Source organism: Ptychodera flava, chromosome 18 (assembly GCF_041260155.1).
Source record: "Ptychodera flava strain L36383 chromosome 18, AS_Pfla_20210202, whole genome shotgun sequence".
Classification (NCBI taxonomy): Eukaryota; Metazoa; Hemichordata; class Enteropneusta; family Ptychoderidae; genus Ptychodera; species Ptychodera flava.
This window is the reverse complement of record NC_091945.1, coordinates 20,856,694-20,879,316: the sequence shown is the minus strand read 5'-3', so window position 1 is coordinate 20,879,316 and position 22,623 is coordinate 20,856,694. Positions and strand designations below refer to the sequence as shown.

Sequence of the window (22,623 nt, the reverse complement as noted above, 5' to 3'; positions counted from 1 at the left end):
GTGAAACAATTCGGTGAAGATAGGTATACTTAGCCCTGAGCAAAGTTCCCAAAATTCAACTTGATATGAACTGTACTTACAATGTACAAACTTTCATCATGCAGACACAAATAAAATACAAAGGCAAAAAGCCAAGCAATGAAATAAAGAAAGATAAAAATTAACTAATACAGTAAAACAAGTACCAAGGAGTCATATAGAATAAGAAACTAAGCTGAGATATTCAATAGTTTTGCATAATGACTAAGTGGTGAATCTTTACAATGAAGTAGTGAAGACTTCCAAGCTATTGATCATCATTACGAATTGTTAAGATTATTTCAAGATCCAACAGAATGGGAATGACACTGTACACAGCTTCAACCCTCCTGATATGCAACACATTATAAAATTTGTGTCAACCAAAGTCTCCTTTCTTCTTTGCCTAGCTGTATCAGATCCATGAAGGAGGAAGGCATGAGAGAAAAAAACACGAAAGAAAGAAGTAGTGATAATTTAATAAAACTGCCATCCATAAATAGTTGATATAGTGAAGTGAGAATTTGCAAACTTCCGTAGTTTTCAAAGAATGAAATGAATCATTGCTGCGTACCTGCAAATAGCAACCATCAGAAATCATATTCTTGACATAATGAAGCAAAGGTGTGGCAGTTTATCATTGTACTATCATTATGATTTTCACACAAGGAATTTATAATTCGCCGTTGATGCCATAAAAAAGTGATATGCAGTAATCATATTTGCATACTCGTATTCAGTGTTTTTGTTACGGGCAGTAAGCATGTAAATGTTACCGGGGTTCCCCAGTCATTTTACCGGGGTTCCCCTTGGTTTATCAATGGTAATCAGATTAAGGGACAGCAAACATGTTACCAGGGTTACCAAATCATTTATCAAATGTTCCCCAACCTTGGCAAAAACTCTGATGTTCAAAAGCTTTTGAACTTCAATCTAACAACTTGCCTTACATTCTTCTTTGAAATAAAATTTAATAGAAATTTTCTTTTCACTTGGTTGTGCAAGGGAACTCCTTTCACTTGCACCTCTAACATAGTATAAAAGGAGAGATGTTTAAACCCACTTTGCCTTTAATTGTACATTATCTGGGACTGTGATCTTTGTTTCAATTTGAACAATAATGACTGTACCATACCGGTAAGGGTGGGGCTCCCCCATTTTGCCATATTTACAAAGTGGGGTATACCGGTATGATTGGAGGAGGATGGAAATCTATGGCAACGTATATTATTGGGAAGTGGCATGATTTGGTACCATCTCACTGTGGAACCAATTTCCCTTCAGTGTTTGACAGGGTGAGTAGGGCTGGCCAAATTGCAGGAATCTACGCTATCCTTCACAATCCTTTAGCCAGGATGAAACACTGAGAGTGTGTTCAAACAAAATATAATAGCATGGGATCATACTCCATGCTACAAAATGATTTGATGGGGAACATCATCCTGTAACTATATACAGTATATCTCTAATATACAATGTGTTCTCTCTATTGTGAACTTTGACACCTGCCGATGTGTAACAGTAATAACATGCCAGGATTGTACTGGTTGTATTTCTGTGGTTTACCAACACCTAGAATACATGACCAAAGGATTTAGGATTACTTAAGTTGCATTTTAGCCATTGTCACTATGATTGCCTTTTTGTACCATTAGGAACTACCAGTAAGTAGAATTAACTGAAGCAAAATCTACCAGATTTATATCATCCTTAGCAAAAAACAGAGCTACCTGTTAATTTTGTAAACAATTTTATTTTCACAGACTACTGATTTTACAAGTACATCGGGGTTTGATGTTATAGTTAAACGACTAAAAGAAGGCAGACAAACCCTCAAAGACTTTGAAGAATTTCTAAAGCAGAGGTAAGTTTAGGAAAATGTGAGGACCTTTGTTATTTTTTCAAGAGGTCACAAAAAACTTTATCAGATGCATGTGCAAAAACAGTTTTATTTTTTGGCAACATGTGGGACTATTGTGAAATAATGTACACTGTTTGAAATGGATTCAAAGTAATCATATGCATACTCAAACATGTTGGACAATCACCTACACCCAGCAAAGGAAAATAGACTGATGCGATGAATGTGTCATCACATACCAGTATTTTACATCAGAGAGAAACACAAAACTGCGGAAACGCCAATAGCCACGGCGACCTTCTTACGAGTCAAAAACAAGTGGTGTCACTCTTATTGCATCACAAGTATTTCCCGAGCTGAAGAAAGAAAAATAGCAAAATGTGTAGCCAAGAAATTTTCAATAATTGTTATTTTTCCAAAATAAGTGGAGTTCCACTGATGTTTAAACCTTGAACGCTTGTGTAATTATATTAGTGTTGGCAAGTTGTCAATGGCTTTTAGGGGCTAGTTGCAATCAAGGAACCATGCTTACTTGTCAAATACCATTACTAGACAATTGCACAGTCTGCTTGTACACCTTCAGCCATGGTAATTTAACTTATTTACATCACAGTCAATGAAAATATTGATGTCATGATGCATTCGGAGGCTCAATTTGCAACTAGGACACTGTACCCCTGTCGCTGTAGTGGCAACAGCACGTTGAGGCGTTGACATAGTGTGATGTACATGTATGCATGTGACTCAGGTGGTAAATCAGTGTGGAAATACATGTGTGAACCACAACGTTGGTGAAACTATTGTAAAACGCAAGGACTCAAAATGTAACAATGGGATTTAGATTCCTATAATTATGACTGATCATTCAGAAATTGTCATTCCAGATTTCAATTTTGATTGCAGGAGGACTTGTATACCTGCTGGAATGTTGTTTGTTTACATTGACAAGCACATCAAATATCATTGCAAAAAGTTCAAAAGCAACAAAATTGATAACATAGACACAGGTTGTCATGATGGAAAACAACCAGAGTATTTCATGCATTTTTTGTCAGGAGAGGACAACTTGGTTTGTCAGATTGTGTGCTGTGAACTCGGTTGCAAATATCGGTTCAAGGATGTCCTGTTCTAACTGAAGGTGTCAGTTGCCAGGTTAACTGTGGGGCGTGCCTGGCATTCAGTGTAGTTTCCCCAAAGCATTTTGAACTCTTTGCTCGTAAATTTAACCATACTTCAATATTCTAACCTTGAAACTGATGTGAGCGTTTTACAGAGAGGTTAAAGGTCACACCAGAATTGTACTGTTGGCCCGTGCTTGTCTTTGTACAAATTTGAAATATTGCAGTCTAGCTATCAAAACCAGTGTAACCTCTCTATTTCTGAAGCCCATTGTTTTATAAAGAGTGTGAATCTTTTGTCTACCGTGTTACTTGCAAATACTCTTGAGTGTTACACCAGAACGTAAAATTCCAAACTGTCAGTGCACTGTAGATTTATGATTGATTATGTTAAGAAAGTAATTTGTACTGTACTATTTTGCATGTTACTTGTACTGTAGGTCAAAGTACAATTACCAATGGCACTTTCAGACGTACGCGTGCTCATAATATAGTGCATTATAAATTGTCCTGAGAGCTAAATTAAGTTTCCAGCCACATTGTGTATGTAAAAAACATCTCAGTCGTCATTATTTTCCAGAACCCATAGTGTTTAATACCTAAATGATAAGTTCTTATCACATGCCAATTCGATACAGCGGGATATTTTTTGAAGCAAATACAAATAACTATCTATTCTAAACTACCAGTGTTTACCAAATTGTCTACCAGTATATTCTGATCTGGATATCAGACACCGTACACACCGGGTCCTGAAGTTCAACCCACGCTCACTGTCAATTCCCTGTAAACTTGCAGTATGTGTTTAGAAAGTTAATCAAGGTGGTCACCGTACATCTGTTGCTGGTATAGGCATGTGGTGATTATTCTTTGGTTATTTTACCCTTTCCATGAGACTAACCTGTTTGCCCCCGCTCCCCATAGACAGGCCCACAATTGCAAGTGATAACGGTGCATTTAGGCCAAACCATTGTGGTGACAGGGTTATTACATGTAAACCCTTTACCTGCCAGACAGTATCACTTCCCCATCAGCCAATTCGGTGAAAAGCGGTATTGAGCGGAAACCATACATATTTCCACCCATTTGGCTTAGTCTGTTCCAACAGCTTTAGTCCATAAAAATCATGTTTACAGTATGTGATTTTAGAGGTCTTCCAATGTTCATTTTTTCGTTAAAATGTACCAAATGGCACATATTGTGCTTCACTAGTTTTAACAAACTTGACCTGAAAATATGAACTTGGCAGGAAAAGGGTTAAAATACAGTAATAGATGAGTGGCAGAATGCAAGCTGGACTACTGAATTACCCTGACCACTGCTACTACTCAGTATTGGTACTCTCCTTTCTCTTTCATGAGAATATCATCAGTGGAACACCAGCTAACCTTAAAATGTCTTGTTTAATGCAAATCAGACTCTACCTAAGTGGATATAGGCGTGTAACTGTGGAATTGCATTTTCAAATTATTGTTCTGTCTTCTTTATTTGTATCATTTAACGGTTGTACAGACTGCTAAACTAAATTCCTTAGAAACATTATTTCTTCCCAGTTTCCAACTAGGATTTAAGTTTAGGGTTGAGATGATGCATCAGGGCTTCCCGATTTATTGTATCACTACAGTTTAAGGTAGTTTGTGCCTGGAAAGTGAAAGTCTTAAACGTTTGCTCAAACTTTCCTTTTATGGAATCTTTCAACCATTCTCTTTCAAAATCAAGAATAAAAATTGGTGGGGGGTGTCACTGTGCAAATTTTGGTACTAGAATAACAAATGACCCAAGATTTACCGATATTTAAAATTCAAAATGGCCACCATCCTTTTGTTAACTCTATGCAGAAAAATAAAATTTTCGAATTTCAAAAAACTAAGCCGGTGAAAAGTTTTCTTACACCAAGAGCTTTATAAGTAAAGTGAACCCCCACAAGTGGTATATCAGAAAAGAACTGTATTAGTTTTAGAGTCCAAATATCTGTCTATGTTCTATATGTATGTTAATTGTGGATGTTACCCTTTATGAATTACTTCTAAAATACCATACTTGTAGAAGCCTAAGGATATGTCACCATAGTTTCCAAACAATGTCTGTAATGAAAATACAACATCTTTCATGACAAAATTGATGCGCAAAGTCGGGCAATTTTGAAAATGAAATTTGTTTTGTTTAATAAGAATACTACTAACCCCCACCACCACCCCCGGGTAAGAATGATAATTTGCCAACACTAACTCATGTTAACCAGTTTTGCCAACAGAGATCATCAAAGGTGTTTAATTTATGCCTTTCATTCTCTAATTTATGGATTTATATTGCAATTGACTTGTACAACACATTCAATAATGCTGTCAGGGCACGTGGCTACATGTACGCATACTGATACATTATGCTAGTGGTCTCAATGCACAGTTACTATATTTTCATTCATTTCCGTATGTTGACATAATTTTATCAGCGGTGTAACTTTGACCCAGTTGACATAGCATCTACTGGTCCTATTTCCTATTATGCTCATTAACCCTTTCAGGCCTGACTTTCTGGTAACTTACCAGATCTACCCTATATATAGGGGTTTAGGCCTGAAAGGGTTAAGAGTCAGCATATCACCAGCAGATAAAAAGAAACAGTGTATACTGCATTCAGTCCTAATGACAATTAACCCTCTTTTTCTCCCCTAACATGTCAGAAATAGCCAGAAAACTTCAGGAAGTATCACAATTCTGTGATGAAAAGGTTCAGTTGGGAAAATATTGGACTTTTATGTAAATAATAGAGCTCCTTATCCACAAATATTGAACTGGGCTTTCAATATTGAAAACGCACAGAATGTACTGGTACATTTACATGTAACAATGTTTTTTTATTGATACTATATGTATTGTAGAGGTTGAACAATGGTACTTATACTCATGAAGGCATATGGCATATGATAACATATACTGCCATGTTACTTCAAACCACAGTCCCTCAACTCACTGTTTAGGGCGTATGCGCCTCGAAAGTGAAAGACCTAAACTTTTGCTCAAACTTTTCTGAATGAAACTTTCAACCATTCTGTTACCAAATCAACAATTAAAATGGGGGTCACCGTCCAAAGTTTGGAACTAGCGAAACAAGTTACCCAACATTTTGCAATATTTGAAATTCAAAATGGCTGCCATTCTTGTCTTAACTCAACTCTATGGGGAAAATTAAATTTTTGAATTTTGAAAAACTAAGACGGTGAAAGTATTTCTTTCCCCAAGTGCCTTAAAATGAGCCCCCACAAGTGGTAGATCAGAAAAGAATTGTAGAAATTTGAGAGTCTGACCATTTGTCTCCGAGCCGCATTCTACCTGAAACTCAAATGAGCATATATGGGCATGAGTACAATTATTGTAAAGTTTGGTAATACTGAGTCCAGATTTTTCAAACCATGTTTTTTTATTGTTGAAGCAATTTTGTTCCTGTATTGGTCTCATTTCAGACAGCAGCTCTTCAAAGTCAGACTTTGTACATCTCCTCATGTCTTCAACAAAGTCGTGTCAGTTTGTGGTCATAAATTTTGATTTATGTACAGAATGGATTGAGAAGCAGGATACTGTGTGACTTAAATCATAGTAACCCTTCTGTAGATTACATGCTCATGCTGACATACGACACTTCTGTGACCTTAGGTTTTGCCTTTTTGAATCAGTGTTGCTTTCCTGTCGATACACAAAGACATGATCAAATTATAGTGCTTGAATCAAGGGTCTTGTTGCATATACGTGCATGTACATGTGAAGTACCTAGGCTATCTGCATATCCATTTTACCCAAATCTTAACACCTTGTGGTCCATCAGTGTTGATATTGCCAATTGGTTCAAGATTCCTTATAAGGAGCCAGGGGTGTAGCTATAAGCTTAGAAGTTGAATTTGATGAGGGAGTCATACAGTTGGCATGATGGGAGGAAGTGTCTTTATTGAGGAAGAAGTAGCCCTGGTACAGCAGGGCAAAGAATTAAGCCATTTGTTGATGCCAACTACTGGCACTCATCTACACCCCTGTATCAGACACCATGACTAAATCTCACTTGGCTCAACCCTCTGTTCTAATGAAAAGATAATTGTATGATTACCTCGTATACAGATAACATATTTTACTTTACTGATGAAATATTTTACCTGTTTCTAATTTTTGAGGAACTCTGTTTGATGGGAGCGGATCTAATTGTTTGTGGTGTGCATACTGCAAGTATACTTAAAATTAATCAGACATTCCATGTAAATGTCCAGATTGAAGAAGTATAAAGAGAAATTTTAAAAATTCTCTGCATCGAGTCATGTCAATAGATTTCAGTGTTCATTTTTTGAAATCACTTCCTAGTAACCACAGTTTACAAGCGTTGTGAATGTAAAATCATATAAATATAAATGGGACATGATAAAGTATGGACTATGTACATGTAATGAACAAAGGTCAAAGTTCAAATCTGACCTCACACAGTCCACTGTTCATTTTAAGTTAGTCCATACATTGCCTTACCCTAATTTAACCATTTGAGTGCTGTAATATTTCCCACCAAAATTTTAATGTAGCATTTTACCGATTTCTATAAATTTTTCTGAAAATTCTTGTGATAATTTTGAACCAAATGGACACCGCATTTCATTGGCTATACTTTTTTATCAAAATTTAGGCAAAAATCTGACAAAAATTGACAGAGGTACATTTTGTAAAGGCAACAAAAATTGACTTTGGCATTCAAAGGGTTAAGCAACCATTTTGCTTGCTTTCTATGAAAATTTTCCTCAGCCTATTGTTTATTGGTAATTTGTTCACAAGAAAACTTTTAACAAAATTTTTAACAATAAAATCTGATTGCAATCTGTATCTCAGCTTTAGAAATGTCAACAATTCTAATTTGGAAATTGGCCAAGGTCATATCCATATTATATACCGTATATGCTTATGATAAACTCTTCGACCAATCATTTTGTAACAAAATAAGGCAGAAAGCCTGTCCTGACATTTTACAAATACCTATAATGTGCAACATGGGGGGTATGGCAGGTCAATTATTGCCAAATTTAAATGGCCAAGAGTCTGTTGATTTTTTGCACTATTTTATTTTGTGTGCTGATTAATTACAAGTTGTTGTTCCATTCCATAAGCATGTTGAATCACACAAGATGCCAGGGTTGGTACTTATGTTGATAGTTGGAACAAAGTTTACAGTGAGTTATATTATTCTCAATGCTTTTCTAGCCAGCAGCGACACATTGGTGCAAGTACGCCTTATTTCCACACGTGCAGCAAATTTTATCATAAATTGTCACATCACAAATTCTGGCAAGATGTTTCAGGATAAGATACTGTAAGTGGAACCAGTGTATGTTGACAAATCTTACAGAAGTAAAATTTGTTTCATAAGCTTGTGATGAAAGATTGTGAAAGAAGTCATGAATCGCTGATTGCTGTTGTTTGCAATATTTTCATCAGCCTTGTAATTTGCATGCTGAAGCTTGATATACCAATTTTCATGAATTTTTCTGTTATTGTTTTGGTCGTTTTGGAGCAAAAGAACATAACTTTTCATTGACTACAAATTTTTATCAAAATTTTGGGAAAAATCTGAAAAGAAAATGTCTTGATCTGAAGAAAATTGCCTGCCCTATATTTTATGGATGCAACAAAAGTTGACTTTGACACTCAAAGGGTTAAACCAATAGTTCTGTGTTACTTTTCCTGCTGTCATGGGAAATGAAAGCGAGTTAACGCGCTTTCTTTTAGTTCCATACTCAATGTAAGATGATTACGGTTGACATACTTTCTACCGGTACACAGTTTGCCAGTGTTCTCAATTTATAGATATGTATTTATAGTTCACTATTGCGAGTCTGGGTTTCATTCGATGTCTGATGTAAAAGAACTTTCCCTTCACACCTCTGGCCTTGGTAAATGACTCGTTAGTAACAAAGTGCTCATCATAATGTTCTGAACTGCCAGGACAGATATCTTGGTGCACTGTACCAGCTGTATTTGTACCAACTGTCATGAATTATGATTTATTTTGTTCTCACTTTAGATATCATTCTGTTGTACAGTACCGGTAGATAGTGCACAGCTGTAGGCCAATAAATATACTCCATTGACAATGACATTTTATCACTATATTTACATATTCAAATACATGCCCAACAATATCACAGTGCAAAAATGAAATCTAGCATAAATGTGCTTATGGTAGATACCCAATCTTATTTGATCTCAGATTTTTGGTGTTTTTTTTTCAGAAAGTTTATATCAAAGAATGGACATGTGATTTCAATTTGTCAATGAAACTTCCCCAAACATACACAACCCAAGTCATTCAAAAAGCAGTGATATGTATGAAAGCCCATGTAGTAAAGTAGTACGCTCCGCAACAGTGAAAGATGTAAACTTTTATTCAAACCTTACTCAATAATACTTTCAAACATTCTGTTACCAAATCAAGAATAAAAATCAAGGGTTACCATGCGAAACGATTCAATTACTTAACATTTTACCTATATTTGAAATTCAAAATGGCTGCCGTCCCTATGTTAAATCTATGGGGAAAACTAAAATTTGCGATTTTTGAAAATTGCGAATCAAAAGTGTTGGATCAGATAAGAATTATTTAGAGTCCAAATATCTGTCCCCAAGGCACATTCTTAATGAATAGTGCTGAAACAAACACAACAAACACTGAATAGAAACTATATGTATTGTAAATTTTATGACGAACTCATAAAATTCAAATTGTAAGTGTTTCGATTGCTGTGGGACAATGTCATCAAGGGTACAGGACTATTAGTATGGGTTGTAATCTTGTGAAAACTGTGATATATTTAATTTTATCATGCATTGTTTGATAGAATTGAAAAATAAGGTGTGGTACTGTATTACCTTTAAGACTGACTAGCTGAATTTAAAAAATCTTATTTACTTCTGCGTATTCCTTTTTCTTCCCCAGAAGTGTTTTTAATTGAATGTTCTGTGATTTTCAGTCCTGACCCTGAATATCCTGAGTTTAATAGCTTTGTCTGAAAACCTATTCCTTTTGAAGTTTTCCCTATGCATACTGTTACTAGCCGTGTTACGTTCAATCATGATTTCCACATTTTTATTTGTCCTTGGGCAAAAGGTCAAACTTTTCTGTCCAAATGCCTTCGCAAAATGTTCATGATGTGAATTTTATAGGCGCACTGAACAAGACGAGAAATTTGAAATTTGAAAAGTTTACAGTGTTGTCAGATTTCTCAAGAGGTCAAGACAGTTTCAGACAATGATGACCTTTAACCCCATAACCACCATGGTTTCACCTAAATCTATTGTTATCAATAGTGAATGGAGACCTGAGTGTAGGGAATTGGAAATGACACCCTCCTCCCATCCCTACCCCCATTAAGAAACCTTTGTATGTGCATGATAAGAATAGGGCACAAAGAGTGATTATAAGTTATAAAAATTAAAATTTGAAGTTTGTCCGTTACAATCTTTCAAAAGATATCAGTACCCTGTGTCTTGGAGATGTCATTATTCATGTGTCAATGTACTTTTGTGCCTAGTCTTGGAGGTAAAAGATTTCTGTCTAGTTAGTCAATTAAAAGTACTGTTGATGCATGCATATCCACAGATCATTCATTTTTTTCGATTCTTACATTTTTTAAGATTCATTCTTTCCAGAAGAATCAAATGATTAGCAGTTATTGGCAATGTATCATGTCAAAAGTTCTTATCAGCACATTGTGGTACAAGATTGTTGAATTGCAACGTATAATTATCAGGTTAAGAACTAGGCATCGAAAATTATTCATCATGCAAATCATATTGATAGTAGGGCAAAGTTGATCCTCTTTTCAGAAATTATGTACATGCTTTATTTGGAGACTCAACAGCTTAACAGTTTTAATACTTCTGCATTTAAGTATGTGTATTTGTATGAGTACAGGAGTCATGTCGTGTACCGGGATACGGATTGCATAGAACCAGATATTTTATTGTGAGGGATGAACTGTCAAATTTTATATGATAAAGAACCCCCTGCGTCATTCCTTTTAGTATCACTTCTGTATGTACCGGTATCGTGTTGAGAGAGGTGGCATTGCAAACTAATATGAAAAAAACTGTTTTTCACTGCGCTATTTTTGACTCCTAAGTCTAATTTTCCGTTATATTTCTGCGCATGAATGGACATTTTTTGGGAAGTGGGAATGAAAATCCAGATGTCTTTTATAGCACACTTTAGTGAACTGTAGTGACCTTGCAGGTTTCATTTGCCCTGATAGTCAGCCATTAAAACTTTTCCAATTAGCCCATAGTCATTACAAGTTGTGGAAAGCAGTGAAAATTATCATATTTTCAAGACTGCAAATGTCATGACAAGGAAGGGATACAGACACATTTTTATATAACAATTACTACTGAAACTAATAGTTCTGATTTAGATTGAAATAATCCGGCTAGATCATGTGCTGTTTGACAACTTTTCAGCAGATTTTTATCTATAAATGTCAATGAAATCTTTAAGAAAATGTCTTTACTATGAAATTTCATCATGGCTTTGATACACAATATCAAAATTAACCATACCCCCAGTGTTTTTGCTAAGGGTGGTGATTACCGGTAGGTATAATGTTACCAGGGTTCCCCAGTCATTTTAGCGGGGTTCCCCTTGGTATATCAATGCAGTCAAATAGGGGACTGCACCAATATGTTACCTCGGTTCCCGAATCGTAAACCCATATTCCCCAACAGCAGCAAAAACACTGATTACCCTGTATGATGCACCTGTACACGTAGATACCAAACTAGAAATCAAACTGTGAATAATGGTGTAACTTGTTTTCTGTACGTGATTATTGAACAGTTTCAGTGAGATGGAAGTTTGGAGACGAATTACAGTTTGGTCAATGAGATTTAATCTCATGTCTATCTGTCATTATATGTTTAGATTTTTAGCTTTTAGCTGTTAGACCTGTTTGTCCACTGATTATTTTGATTGATACAGTGAAGTGACAGGTAAATATATGTAATCAGTGCAGTGTTAAAGCATCCCCCCCCCCCCGACTTGTTTACAAAGTGTGTTTGTATTGATTCCCAGATTTCTGTGCCAGTTGGTTGTCAGAGCTGCCTCTGTTTGAAGGGACAGTAGCTGTAACTTTTGATGATTTTCTTACTACGGTATTTCTACTAGCTTACATTTGGTATATGTATATATACCGTATACCAAAGAGAGCTTATATGGTGAGTTAACGGCGTCTGTATGTATGTATGTATGTATGTATGTATGTATGTTCCGTATGTTAGTATATGCAGATGTACCCCGGTATGTCCGTCCACATCAAAAACTCCTAAACCGCAGCACCTACCATCATACTATTTGGTGTACAGGTGCACCCAGGGGTGGAGATGTGAGTTTGTTCAAATTAACATGTCAGTGTCAAAAATATGCAAATGAGATAAAAAAGGGAAAATCCAGTACATTGATAAAACGTATATAACCACAAGCCAGATTTGGATGAAACTTTGTATGCAGGGTCTTTATGATGACTTCAGTACATTTGTTCAAATTGTGGTGAAATTTTGATAGTTGTTTTTGGGGGCAGTTTTTCCTGTTTTTGGTAAAAAAATCTCTTCTCAGAAACTGCTTGCTCCATTGCTTTGAAACTTGGTATGCATGATCCCAGGGTAGGCCTCTCTAAGATTTGTTCAAATTTTGGTGGAATTTTTATACATGTATTTTTGGGGCAATTTTTTAAATTTTTGGTCAAAGAATCGTTTTCTCTGAAATCACTTGTCCGACTGCTTTGAAACTTGTTATGCATGTTTGTGAGCAAGGTGTGATTGTGTGTGAGCGTACAAGTGTGAGTGCTTCACGAACTCTACAGCATGTGGAGGGTTTGTAATCAGAAAAATTTAACAATTAAGTTAAGTCATTGAACTAATCTTTTTGAGATTGGGGATTGGCCGAACAGTTTGTCTGTGGCTTGGTGTGTGGGTGTTGTACGTTGTGAGTTCGAACCCCAATTGAAACCACTGTATTCCAAGGGGTAACCTTAGTTAAGTGTATGCTCACTCTGGCCTGTCACATCGATTAAAATGTGAGCTAAGTGTCATTGACGCTATGTTTGTTTTGTATGTACTCTTCAGTTTCTTGTTCTACTCCCCAAAGCATGTTGATATACACAGTATTCAGCTAGTTAACTCAGCCTGTACATATGTAGACTGCACTGTCATTGTTGACAAGTGAATTATGGTCCAGGCTAGAATTCAAATGTAAACAGTAACAGTGCATACGAGTGTAGACATTTTGTTTGTGTTAGTTTGTATTTTAACATACTTCTGAAAGTAGAGCAAGAACTTGTTAGTGACATGCAAAACAAAAATAGTGAAAAAATTGTCAAAAGTTATAGCTACTTTGGCTTAAATAATATCGGTTTCAACCGGTACTGTACAGTGTTTCAGATTATCTTTCTTCACACATCACTTCATGTATCCATACAGACAACTCAAATACCTAACTATACCTCTATAACATGCAAGATGAAATCTAATTTGCAATGAGTTGGAAGACTAACAAAAAACTTATACTTAAAATAAGTTCAATTTGATCACGATTTGGGCTCAAGTGAGAAATAACATATGGTGAGGAATCAAGGAAGCAAAGCAGAAGATTTTACAATTGAAAGTGTCCCACAGTAGCTAGGTAGTTTGCACCTTGAAATTGAGAGACTTAAAATTTTGCTCAAACTGTGCATAAGGAAAGTTTTAACCATTTGCTTTTGATATCAAGAACAAAACTACGGTAGGTGTCACTTTGCAAAGTTTGATACTAGAGATACAAATTACCTTTCCTTTACTGATATTTGAAATTCTTAATGGCCACCATCTCTGTGATAACTTCATTGGGGGAAAAATTCAATTTTCACAAAATAAGCCAATGAACGTTTTTAAGCCCCTGTTACACCTTGACAATTTAGCAAGTATATGCTGACGTATCACAATTTCTCTAAAACATCGGCTTGATGAACTAACTATGTATTTTCTAATTTTGGGCATAGCATATCCATAACGTTCTCATAGGTTAAAAATACGTTTTGGATACGCTAGACAATTATCTCAACGCATTTCAACTTATGAGTAACTTACAAGTAGCGTGTGTAAACGTGTTTCAACGAGTGCATAACCTACCTACAACCTATGGCCAACGTGTGCGGGACGTATGAGCCATATGCTGGCATAAGTGAAAAGTTTTGTGCATGCACTTTTTGACGACCTTTCGTTTCAGCATGCTTTTAACTAAAACTTACCCATACAATGTAACTCCCAGCATATTCGCCCAATTTTTCATACGTTGGCATATGCTGGCAAAATCATCACGGTGTAACAGGGCCATTACACCTTGACCTTGAAAATGAGCCCCAATAAATGGTAGACCAGAACAGTATCGTAGAAGTTTGCAAGCCCGGATAACGATTCCCAAAGGTGATTGTACAGAGCATCTTAAAATGAATGTTCTTGTGCTACAGATCCATCATGCAGCAGTTGCCAACTTGTTAATCCTCACAGCCATTTCTACTACAGTAGTTAGTATTACAGTATTGGCAAATTTTGACTTTATCTACCGTTGCTCAGCATTCTGGCACCAATTCTGCTCAAATCCAGAACCCAGGAAGTTGATAGAAAAGCAGAGCTACTGTAATATATTCTTGTTATCAGCTACGTATTTGTTTGTTGTTCATGATGTGTGGAGTGGTTTTGAGATATGATCTCTCAATTACCATCAATAACCAATATCACGTGTAAGATGAATCACAGCAAGGTGACAGTGTCTAGTTTTGTTTCATCACATACTGCAGATTCTCAAGCATACAATTGAAATACTGATATACAGCTGGTTCTGTAACGTGTGAGAGTTTCGTGGTACAGTAAATTTCGGTATTGGAGGACGCGGAGTCCAATAACATTGACGTGCAGTACAATAACTTTTGCTGTTATTGAATGCCATTTGACCTTTGACCTCACAAAGCTGTACTTCAATACTGGGAAAACCGGATCAGATTTAACAACTTTTTTCAATAAATGTACATCAGACAATCAGTACATCAAGCAGTGAATAATGGTCAAACATGTGAATTTACATGAAATTTATGATGCATAAAGTACAATTTATAAGAGGTACTCTATGCTGGGCAGGTTGAGTCTTCATTTTGTGCGCTTAGAGGACGCACTGAATGCATCCCCAGTCTGCTCGCAATCACCAGGGACACAGAGTATGACAAGACATTCCCAAAACATTAATTTTGACTTTTCTGGTAAAAATGGACTGTAAAAGGTGTATAATAATAAAGTTTAGTTACAAAATACCATGATTTATGGTATCATACATCGGACAATATGTCTGCTGTACAATATACCAGGACATACTTTAAATCCTGGAATATATGAATAACCTTATACTATTCAAGTCTCGTAATCCTTAACCAATGATCTGAACCAAACTTTTTAGTCAAGCACCATACCGGTAGATCAGGAGGTTTACTCATCCGTCTACACCTGTAAGTGTTCAGTAAAAATAATGAAGAATTTGAAATCTCCTTCTTTTGGTCAAACTTTGAGGCTTGTCACATCTAAACCGGTAACTATATAAGTTTTCTGTTGCTTTTATGATTACAGAGCCAGAGCAGAAGAAGCTTATGGAAAAAATTTAATCAAGATTTCACGAAATGCAGGTGGAAAAGAGGAAATAGGGTAAGTGAATAAATACACGGTGTACTAAGTATTTCAGAGTTTCAGTTTTGGTTTTGATTTCAGTCATGATTTTGATATGGCTGATAGTATCTGCCGTGGCATGTTACAGAAACCATAGCTGTAACTTTTTATAACGTTTTTATTATTTTAAAGTTCTAGAAAGCAAATTACATTGTTTTTCTTTCTTTTTCTTCCCCAAAATTATGTTGAAAAATAAAGTATTAGCCTTGCCAATACCATGCATTTCAGAATTTACTCCGTGTTGTTTTTGACATTGAATACTACCAGTAACAGCCTGGACTAAAAATTTATAATGTTGGCAATTTCATTGGACATTAACTTATGGATAAAACACATTGAAAGTATATTACAGTGGTTTGCGTTGACCCTTTGGCAATAGGCAAACTACATGTAAACATATTGTCTAAATTGACTGCAGGCGTAACTGTCAGCTAACCGATAACATGAGTCGATCATAAAGGAATCAACTCTTCAAATGTTGAAACACTGTCTAGCAGGAGGTCAGACGTAGTCTGAACAACACCACCACTCAGTGTCCACGCACTGTCCAAGTCATATCACTTGCTTTCAGGTGTAGTTGTTTCGACTACATCTGACCTCCTGCAAGACAATGTTTCAACTTTGGCAAAGTTGATTTCTCTGTGATAGACTAGAATTACTGCTCAGCTGATAATTACACCCGACAGTGTTGGCAACACTTCACCTCCTCAAAGCAAACCACTGTACTAACACAAGGCACTTCAACATGATTTGAGGCACAGAATAAGGAGCTGTTGTTAAAGGTTTACAGTCACCTGTAACCTAATATGCCCATATATGGTCAAAGGGCCATTCCTTGGTATTCAAAATGCCCAAGCAGGGATAGAAATACTTTTTTTATTTCTTGTGGCAAAAGTTTGCCACCGGATATAAAATCAGGTGGCAATTATGAAAAATCTGGTGGCAGTTTAACACATCATGTGATCGGTATAATACAACATTTTGTCATTATTGCCACATACTCATTCTAATTTATAAATTCTTGAAAATATGGTGAGTACACATCACAAAAAGTCAACCCACACTGCAGGCCTCGAAAAAAAAATTTTCAAACTTACTAACCGTGGGACAAGTGAATTTCATTTTTACTTGGCCAAGAGGAAAAATTACTTGCCCTAAATTTCTAATAACTGTACCAGTAATTTGTAACAGAGAGCAAGAGTTTGACCATATGAAGTGAATTCAAAGAGGGAAAAAACATATTCAAACATGAACTACATGTACATCTTGTTAAAATGAAGGACTATTACCAAATTTGAAATGTCGCAGAAGAAATGTGAGAATACTTGAGTCTTTTCTGTAGATTTGACCATCTAAAACATCTTTGAATTTGGAATTTTTCCACAACCTAATCCAAATGAAAATCTTTGCATAAGAGTAATAAGATTGTGTGATTTACAATGTGCATGGCTGGCTGCTGCTCTTTATTATCAAGCTGACATCACAAACAACTGCTCTGCTGGTGTTTATCTGCCAATGCATGTGCACATGTACATCTGCAACCCTTTTACCTGTTTACATGTTTGCTCACTGAGCACAGCAGTCTGTCAAAGTTTTATTTTGATAAATGTATTCGTCAAGAGAGCAGATAAGATTCAAGTTTCGTTTCCGTTACTCTTCAGTGTAGATTTGTTTTCTGTAAGTGAGAGCCGATTCCCAACAACCAAGGTCACGTAATTTGAAACTGTCTGCATCTCATGCACTACGTAGCTGCAATGTGTGGCCTCCTCGGTCGGCTGAGCCCGTTTCGACTACGATGTAAACTTGTAATTTTTCAACTGGGTGTTGATTTACGTTGAACAGTAAGCATGGCTTCGAATAAGTTTACATAAGTTTACATAAGTTTACATCCATTTACCAAGCACATGGTGCAATTACACAATCGCGTGAAGCCGATCGACTGTCATACAACTCATACACTTGCACAAAGAGAATGGCAACCACTGTCAAGAGCATACCACTTTACGGCATACACATACAAAACAGTGTGTTCACTCCGTGTCGTCGTAGTGAACATGTCGCAAAACTCTACTTTTACGACTTTTTGTGTTTTACAACAGCAAGAACGATTATTTTGCGATGTCGGGCGGATTTTCAAGGGTTTTCAGAAAAACTTTGGAGAGTTGAAGGACTTACAATGATTGTAGGCGTGTACAGACATAATGAAATACGTTTTCAAGCTTGAATTGTCCAGGAGCAGATAATAGTTAATTCACCCGCTGGTGCACTTGCCCATCGGACGGGAAGCATATTGATTTTACTTGCCCGAACGCAAAATTCACTAGCCACGGGCGTTCTGGCGATAGGAATTTTCGAGCCCTGTACTGGCTAATGAATTGCAAGTATTTATTATTATTTAATTCATGCAGGCTGCAGTTTGGCTTTGTTTTCAAAATGTCACAACATGCTTTTATCTTGTGCCCTATGACTGCATATGCGGCTATCACAGAGGGCAACAGCATGTCAAGTGTAACAAAAGCTGCTGTTATCGGTATGGAGATTAGCCAATCACAAGTTTGGATTCACGCTATGTTTTCATTCATGCCAAATGTCGCAATTAGTTCGGGTTTTTTTTGCTAATGAGTTTTCCGCCGTCAGACAACGCGTGTTCCTTCAGTGTTCCTTTGTTCAAGCCGTAGGATCGATGACATGATGACCCAAAATTTAGTGGCAGAAAAATACCACCAGAAAAAATTTTGGTGGCAGATTGATAGTTTTTGGTGGCAAATGCCACCATTGCCACCGATTATTTCGAACACTGCCAAGTGAGGGCGCTGTTTTTAAAAAGCGGCCACCCGCTTAAAATCTGTGATTGGTTAGATTCTCTCTTTCCATGGTAACTGTGGCAAAATTAGAACAGGTGACAGTATACCTTTAATACATGGTACAAATAATACTTGAAATGTGTCAAAGTTACACTAGATAGAGCTTTAAAGGTCATGAGAATTTCCAAAAATTAAATTTAACAGACGGAGAAGACTTAGTGCCTCTCTTTAGGCATAATTATGATGTCTCTCATGTCAGATGGATACTGATCAAAGATTAGTCAAAGATCAATAAGTTTATCTTATATTAAATAATGTAAAAGTGACAGCAAAATATATTAAGAAAATATTTTCAGAAGAGATGTAACACTTTATTCATTGAAATGACGTCGTGTTGGTATTACTGCAGAATCTTTACTGCTAGTAGCAGTATTTCTTTTGTCTTAAAACCCTCATAGGGATTTATTGTCTTAGAAGTGACTTAAAGGCCCCTCGGGCAGATGACCTCTCACACTTATGTAGGTTTCTAATTTCTGTACTTGGATATTTTGATAATGTCATATGTCATTATAACAAATAAAGCTACTGTATATACTGCTACATACGCAATGGCTTACAATCTTTTCAAAGTCAATGATCGTCAGCCTAAACAACGTAATTGGCCGTTTAAATTGGACAGATGCTGTTTTTGTTTATTTTCAAACATTGTTTATGTGTTTTTATCATCCTTTGTCTAAGTTTTAATGTTTCAAATGTAATTTCTTGTTAACCTTTGAAACCAGTGTAGGGTAAGTCCCCAGCATAGTGTCATAGGTCACTAGGTGATCAGAGTTCAAAGGTTGAAGTGAAGTAGGAATTCAAATATCCAATGTAGGAAATAGTGAAGTTTTAATTACGGCCAGAATACTAAACATTTTCAAAAAAACTCGGACAGTATTGATGGCATATTCAAATATCCTACTTTGGAAATAAATGAAGTTTAAATTACGGCAAGAATGCTGTACATTCTCAAATAACCCTGGTACCGTGGTAGACGTGTAGTTGACTGATTTTTCCACTTCCAGTGTTTGTTTCACCTAATGCTTTGAACTCAAATCTAAAGTCACTGATTCTTTCAATTCCATGTATTAATGTACAATATTTAATTTGCATGGCCATATTACGTTTCTGTCATAGATACTGTCATGGAATGGTTTTATAACAAAAGAACTTCACACAGAGGAACACAATTAGATGAATTTCTAAAATATTACTTTTACAATCAAAATCGTTCAAGCTGCAGAACTTAATTGGCCAAGGCGCTGTTTTAATCGACCTGTATCAGCGATTTTCAAAACATTAACACAGCAGGGCTGGATGCAGTCTTGTTAACATTTAATCAGCTACATGTTGTCAGTTTCACAACACACCATGGCCACTCCACACACATCAGACAGAGAAACATAAACAAATCACCACACTCTGCAATGTCATTGCCATGTGTTTCTCTTTTATTGCTTGATGAATTACAATGTAGCTGGTGTTGGAATACATACTGGTAGTATACATGCTTTACTAGTCATAAAACGACCAGCTACATGGTAATTCATCAGGAGTAAAGACGAAATACATTAAAATTTTGCAGCTTGATCGATTTTCATTGTAACCTCATGGGGGCGCTTTAGTTCCTGTTTTAAAAGCAATACAAAGTAGCTTTCATAAAAAACATTATATGGCATCATAAAGTTTTATGTTTCCCAGGGACTTATGCTGTATGTAAAATGATGTATATATGGGATATGAAACTTACAAAGCTATCATATATATAAATAAACAATTTTCCATGGTGTTACAGTTCACAATGTCCACATCAACTTTTGTTGAAAGTGAGTCTAATGCTTGATAAACTTTCAGCTCAAACTGACATGTCACAAATTTTGTCCAGTCTGAAATGCCATCAGTTCAATAATCATCAGGTGTTGATGGCGATTTTTAAATCACCATGATAACATTCACTGCTCTGCTGTTCTCAACTTGAATGCAATATAATCATTTAGATGCCGTTGGCAGAAACACATTTATAATAGAACTCAACATCACGAATAATCTTGGATTAAATAATAGAAAATGAATTTTTATCAGGGGGTGACCTCTGACCTGGTATCCATGACGATACTGAATTTACTCGATCAATAAGTATGTGTTGTATTTTTCCCATAGCATACCAGTACCTGGTACATGTGAACAGTCAAATTAATTTTTGAAGATTAACATTTGGGCAATAAAAATTCTCTACGATGGTAGATGTACCAGGGCTCGACATAAGCGCTAGCCCACTAGCCCGAGGCTAGTAAATTTTCAAGAGGACTAGTAAAAATGTCTCCGGAGGTAGTCCTGCGGACTAGTGCAATTTTCAAGTTCCGTAGTTGTCCAGGAAAGTTTATCACTACAAAACTAATGGGACGCCGGGCCACTCATTCGTTAAGAATGAACCAAGCCTCGATCATTTTATATAAAAATAAACTAACTTTTACCCAAACAAATTGGACAGTGAAACAGTGAAGCAAACTTTATTGATCACCAACTTAAAATGAAACAGTTTACCTGCTACGGAGAATCAAATTGTACTGTACACGCCATAGTAACATTGCCCCGCGAAACATGGCTCAACGCTGAGCATCAAACGGAATTGTCTGCACGTCGTGTATTTTGGTTTGCTTGAAGCTCATCACTTCGCCTAAAAACATGAGCAACCCAACAATTTCGTTCAAACACTGTATCCTTGCCTTTCAAAGAAGATTTTTCTCAAGATTTCTTCAGGGGCATTCCCAAACGACACCTCCGATAGTTCGTAGCCAGCTTGACCCTGCTTTAGAATGCCTCCACATGCTGACCTCCATATATAGTCAAGACCCCCTAGCTTGATTGAAGCTGATATTAAAAAAGAGCCATCTAGCTTGCCAAAACAGTGCTATGGCAAGTTGCTACTGCTTGTACAGGTGAGGGAATTCCTCGTATAACTTGGTGCTAGCAACTTATTGTTTTGCCATTTTAGTAGAAAAGTGTAAATTATTGGGGCAATAATAGTGAAGTGAACCTTAAAACAGTAGTGAAAAAACAACGTATGAAATGGGTGTATCAGACTGTTGTATCCAATCACTTCTGGGAGTCATCGGTTATTTTTGTGCTAATCACATTTTGTTACCAGTAACTGGCAAAAACTCATAAAAGACACAAGCACATGAAATGGTAAAATGCAACATTTTTACTATTAAAAACAAAATTTTTCACAAACCATTATTACAAATGAGAGGTCCTCCCCACAAGCTGGTCAATTTTAAAATGTGATATATGTCAAAAACATGAAGGCACTCCACAGGAACATTTGTGAATGGCTGTATGAATTTCAGTTCTGGCAAATCTGTCCCCATTATGAACAAACATGTTGTTTGCAAATTAATGGCGCAAAACCTGAGCTATGAAGAATTTTCCAACAAATTCTTTCCTACGTCTGATTTTATTCTTGATGGTAATCATCTTCGCTTGCCAAGGTCTCCGCTACGGGCAGCTGGATGCTTCCCGAAATCAGACCTTGGCTGATAGACCCCCTAGATCGTGTTTTTTAAAGCGCCACCACACGACTGTATGTGACCAGTAAATAGCCAATCAGATAATCGGTTACAACGAATTTTGTAGTATAGGTCTTTTCCCACTTTTTTTTGGTGTTACATTTACAAGTATTCGTGGTCACTGTTTACATTTCATGCTACTGAAATCTACTGCTGAAATAACTGATGTGTGCAAAACATCAAAACAAAGGCCCAGCCGCCAGCGCGTCTTACTGCAAGATATCCCCAGCTGTCGCTCAACTTGTAAGGTGAAAACATCAACCCGCCACACTCAAAAGATCGTGGCGCAAAATAGAAATGTTCTGCCCACCGAAGCAAATCTGTTAAACCACTCCTCCAATTTTGACCTCAAAAATTCACGATAAACCCATTACTCAGACGTTGTTCAGACATTGTGGTCCTGTCAACTGGCGCGACCGGCAGCTATTCTGTTGTTCATATTTTGGGAAAATT

The 22,623-nt window shown here is 36.5% G+C and overlaps 1 protein-coding gene across 1 annotated transcript in view; it reads left to right on the top strand.

The window, feature by feature from the left end:
• The window catches only part of LOC139117120 (proline-serine-threonine phosphatase-interacting protein 2-like), a 56,371-nt gene that overhangs the window by 8,430 nt on the left and 25,318 nt on the right, over positions 1-22,623 (top strand). Inside the window, exons 2-3 of the mRNA XM_070679964.1 lie at positions 1,782-1,882; positions 15,663-15,737. Coding sequence (XP_070536065.1) covers positions 1,782-1,882; positions 15,663-15,737 — 176 coding nt within the window. The remainder of the gene's footprint in view (positions 1-1,781; positions 1,883-15,662; positions 15,738-22,623) is intronic.